This window comes from Brassica oleracea, chromosome C2 (assembly GCF_000695525.1).
Source record: "Brassica oleracea var. oleracea cultivar TO1000 chromosome C2, BOL, whole genome shotgun sequence".
Taxonomy (NCBI): domain Eukaryota; kingdom Viridiplantae; phylum Streptophyta; class Magnoliopsida; order Brassicales; family Brassicaceae; genus Brassica; species Brassica oleracea.
This window is the reverse complement of record NC_027749.1, coordinates 49746106-49751229: the sequence shown is the minus strand read 5'-3', so window position 1 is coordinate 49751229 and position 5124 is coordinate 49746106. Positions and strand designations below refer to the sequence as shown.

General features: G+C 34.8%; 1 protein-coding gene across 1 annotated transcript; it reads right to left on the bottom strand.

Annotated features, from left to right (window-relative positions):
- Positions 1 to 284: 284 nt before the first annotated feature.
- LOC106326619 (cytochrome P450 714A2-like) lies at positions 285 to 3007 on the bottom strand. Its single transcript, XM_013764544.1, has 5 exons — positions 2716 to 3007; positions 1721 to 1947; positions 1350 to 1600; positions 882 to 1269; positions 285 to 710 (listed from the first exon to the last, which is right to left on the bottom strand). Exons 1-5 carry the CDS (start codon positions 3005 to 3007, stop codon positions 285 to 287), a joined length of 1584 nt encoding a protein of 527 aa, XP_013619998.1.
- Between the last annotated feature and the right edge of the window lie 2117 nt (positions 3008 to 5124).

Here is a 5124-nt window from a genome sequence, read left to right as displayed (position 1 = left end):
TGCATTTCACAATGCTACAATTTTTTAAACAAATTAACCAAGTTAATTGTAATACTGCTGTTTAGAAAGGTTAATTGATAAAGACAACAAAAACTAACAATGGTTTCATTGGAAACGAAAACAAATTAATTTTTCGATAAAACACTCGCACACAGGATACAAGCAAATTATAATCACTAATATAACAAAGTTCAGAACTCATAATTCATAAAGGGTATTTCTTTTAGTACCAGAACTTTCTCTCAAGCAAGTAATAATAAATGTGCATCACATAACACAAGATGTCACTGTCGAACAATCCTAATAACAACACCATGTTGAGGCTCCACAAGCAGTTTGTGGTTTGGAGAGTGCTGATATGTCGGAGACAGAGTAAAACTGAACTTTGACACAATAAGTGACACAAGCACCTTGGCTTCCATCATAGCAAGGTTTTTGCCTAAACATATTCTTGGTCCGAAGCCAAATGGCATGTATGACTGAGGATATTTGCAAGCTCTAAAGATCCCCTCACTGAACCTCTCTGGCTTGAACTCGTTTGCATCTTCTCCCCAAATCTCAGGGTCTCGGTGTAAGGCTGGAATAAGATTCCAAATGCACACTCCTTTTGGCACCACTAGGTTCCCGAGTCTGATGTCTGTGAATGCTTCTCTTCCCACGATTGGTGTTGGTGGGTATAGCCTCATTGTTTCTTGGATTACCATAGTCACCTTGATTTTATATTAATGTACATAATAAACAAGAATTAATATTGCATAGGTTCCAGAACATATTCTCAAATTCTTTTGTATATAAGATTGTGTAATATCCAAACATATTCTCAAATTAATATCTCCTAATTGCTTTATTTTCTTAAAATTGATATGAAAAAAAAGAGTTACCGTTTTGAGGTTTGGAATTGTTTCTGCGTCAGGAATGCCATTCTTGCAAGAACTCAAGATTTCATCTCGAATTCGAATCTGCCAATTAGGATTGAGAGCGAGTAGCATAATGCACCAAGACACGGATACAGCGGTTGACTCATGGCCAGCAACTAAGATGCTCTTGCAATTATCGACCACAAAACGTTTATAGGCTGACTTGTCCCACAAGTTACCATCGCAGCTACGCATTGCCCCATCTAGTATCAACTGCAATAGGTCCTTCTTGTGAGTTTCCACACATTCACTTTCCCTCTCCTTCACCGTTTCCCATATCGAAGATTCCAAAGCCTTCTCAAGCTCATTAGTATTCACATCACTATGCTTCTTACTCCCAAACACCATTTCACTAGCCACCAGACTCAAAATCATATTACATACTTTTGCATGGATTGAAGAAGAAGTAAAAGTATTAAGGGTGAGACTCACGTGAAGCCATTTAATCTGAAGAGGAAGCTGCGTCGAGTGATGGCGGTCGAAAGATCGTTAATCATAGAGATGATCTTTTTTCCTTTGAAGAAAGAGTTCCCAAAGCAAACCCTAGAGATGACATCAGCTGAGACATCCTTAAAGTCTTCGTCTACCCTTATCTCACACCCCATTTGTCCTCCTCTTTCCACCATCTCTTCCCATTTGCTCAACATTTGCATCGCAGAATCCACCATTGAACCAATCATTCCCTTCACCAATCACAACACAAAATTTATGTTTGAAGAATTCAACATTTATAACCCAAAAAGACAATACTGGAAATACCGGGTTTTTTCTTTAAAAAAAAGCCAAATGAAAAAAAGTAGGACCTTAATTTTGTCGTGGGTAAACTCATGGGCCATGATACGACGCTGATGTGCCCAATGAGAACCATTAGAGGTGATAACGCCATTGCCAAGAATAGGCTCAAGGCGTTTGGTGACGTGAGTGATTCTGCCAACGTTAAGCGTGTTGATTTGGGTAAGCTCCTTCACCATTTCCGGGTGATTTATGTAAAGGTGCTGCTTTAATCCCGTCGAGTATGTGTAGACTCTCCCTTCGTTATTATATGTTTTATAAATTAACTCAAAAGTACAGGTAAATAGTTTATAGTTGATGCGTAAATAAACCAAACCAAACCAAAATCAAACTATCAAAGTTAGTTTAAATTTTCGAAACCCAAATCACAATTTGTTTTCGTATCAAATTAAAGGCAGAGTAAATTGAATATATGGACCGTTGTTCTGAAAATGATATATTCATTGGCATAAATAATAAGCATTCTTTTTACTTCAGTTAGACCCTATTCTATAAGAGCTTACTGTTAATAATATTTTATGGGGTGAATTTTTCGAACTTTAAGTTTTAAAATATTTTTATAGTTTTAAAATACTTACTTTATATTTATTATCATTTATAATTCAATTTTTGAGATACTTATTAGCTTTCCAGGAAAGTGTTCTTATGTTTTGTAAATGCGATGATATAGTTCATACTCTAATTCATAAAATTGATAACTGATTCATTACAAAAATGAAATTTCATGTGTACATGTTTTTTAAAACTAATTTTAATTGTTGATAGGGATTATATCTGGTTATGTAGAGATTTTGATTTTTGTACAATAGAGACAACAATTTGTGTTAAACGGCATGTGTGTATTTGTGTTAAACGATGTAAAGAGATTCGAACACACAAAAAAACATGTCATATAGTATATACTTATAAGTGTATATATATTATCCTACTACTCACTCATACCGATGTCACCATTTTGATTCAGTAAGTGCAACTTATTGACCAAAGATAAAGATCGAAAGCAGACCGTATTGTTTTCGCCAGTGTTCAAAATAGGGAAAGAGAGAAGAAGAATAGTCATGAGAAATGATGTTATCTCCGGAATAATGTATAGTCTCTGACTGGACTCTCTTCATCTCTGACACATTGCCGTTAAAGATCGAAGGTGGAGGACCCTTCACCCCTTGCTTCCTTAGATATCTCCGCATCCTCCACTGTTCCACCACGGCTCCACCGTATGCATGATACCCCACACCGATGATTCCAACAACAACTATCCACCATATTGCATTCACTGCCTCAACAAAGAAACTCTCCATTTTATGTTTTTATCTATTGAAGTTTTTTTTTACTGGACTCCTCTCGTTTAGCTTATATATATAGTCAACCAGATTCTTTTGAACACATACATCCAAATAGGTAATTTACTAAGTTACTATTAAATTATTATTTGTTTCTGTTTAAATTGTTATTTTGACCCGCGCAGATAATTTTTTTTTCTTGTCCACTTTTTATTTGTTTCTCATTTCAAATGTAATGTATTTTAGATATAACTAGAGCTTGACGCGCGTCCGTACGGATGTATGTTTGTAACTTTTGCTTATTATGTAATTGTGTTTGTTATAGATAAATATTGCTAGATTAGTGTTTGATTATTATTGTAATCAACTATTGTTTTAATTTTTACGTAATACTTTTTTTTACTGTTGTTTCATATTGAATGTATTTTTAACACGGATGAATGAATAATAATACATTCAGCTATTAATTAATTTTTTTTTTGTTTCATTGTTAATTTTATATTGTACTCATATCCTAATATTGAAATTGAACACCTATAAGAGTAAAGATGAAGCAGGTTAGATTCGAAATAATCTGATGAATATGAATGTTAAAACATTACAATATTAAAATAGACCAGTCTTCACGTAGGCAGTATTTGGTTTGATGTTCACTTTAAATAGAGGCTTACCATATTCTTTTGGTAAAGCTTTTATTAGTAGATTTGGACTTGACAGCTTGCTTTCGAATACCTTTCAAGATATTGAATTCTTCAGGTTGATAAGGATCTGTTTCTGGTACAACTGAAACAACAAAGTCATCTTGCTCAGTTTCAGAATCTGAATTGTCGAGAGAAGTACAGTCAAACTCTAGTGTTGTTTTATTCTTACAATGATAACACTATTAGTAACCTCTCAGGATGTTCGAAAACTAAAGATCTCGCAAACCGTAAAAAACACAACCTCCATATATAATCCATATTGTATGCATTCAGTTCTACTTCAACATCTTCACTGGCTTGATCCTCGGTCAGATCATTTAATGCGTTGCTAGTATTTGCTTCATTGGAAGTTGCTACGAATTCTGTATGGTCGTTATATCATTGAATAATAGGTGGATTCTTTCTTGGTCTCTTTGAGTTTTTGTTTTGAGTCAAATATACTCAAAAACTGTTAAAATCACGAGCTGTTGATATGGAAACAAAACCAAAAATATTAGCTACATACCTGCGGGTTTTGTTTTTGGTATCTGATTATTTAAAATAATAACATTAAGATTAAAATAATTATATATATTGACATGTCGAAAATAGGTAGGTTAACTTTTATTTTTGAATTTAATTGTCAGATATGGAGAGATTATAGATAGGGTATATTTGTGATATTCCTTGCAACATTCCTAAAATCTTGTTAGATATTTTAAAATCACAATACTAAAAGCAAGATATTCTTCAATTCTAGTCTGTCTACGTCATCATAAATAATCCTCCATATCACAGTTTTTTATTTTCTGGCCTGGGTTTCAAATTTGTTTTGAATGGACTTATAGTTTCAATAAAGGAGACTTTAGTCTTAAGATCATCTCGATGAGTCGCTGTGTTCCATTGGAACTCACCAAATCCGATCAACTTCTGTGTAACAGATTCATTTTCCATTTTCCTCCTACCTTAATCCATTCATAAAAGTGAATCTCATCTCCCATCCCACTCTGTCGCATTTAATCAGCCTCATCATCATAAAACGTAACCGAATGATCCTCGGCATATAAATATGTGTTTGATGAATGCGATGAGCAGTTCACCACTCCGAAATCTGAAAGAACAAATTCTATCAAGCATGAACTCCAGCAATGGCGAATTCGAGCATTCGTCGGTTAATTTTGGAAACATGATGCAATCGGTTTAGTTTCTTTTTCCTTTAGGCCAATGTTGATGTCGCCTGGAGCTGTGGAGAGAATGCCGGGGAAAGCGACCAGCAATAAACTTCTTAACTCACGTCAAACTCACTGATCTGGACACCACAACCACCACGGAGCACCGATCGACCCCACTCCGCTAGATCCCGAAGCCAAAACTCCTCCACATCTTCCCCGCCGTCCTCGAATGATTTATAATGCTATTAATCTATATTGGAATATGTTGATCGTTAGATGAGAA

Bases quoted from the DNA above. Each gene is read 5' to 3' on its own strand.
- LOC106326619 (XM_013764544.1), bottom strand. From the start codon at position 3,007: ATGGAGAGTTTCTTTGTTGAGGCAGTGAATGCAATATGGTGGATAGTT. The intron at 1,601-1,720 runs GTCCTACTTTTT...TGATTGGTGAAG, and splicing joins TTACCCACGACAAAATTAAG to GGAATGATTGGTTCAATGGT. The intron at 711-881 runs GTAACTCTTTTT...TATAAAATCAAG, and splicing joins CAATTCCAAACCTCAAAACG to GTGACTATGGTAATCCAAGA.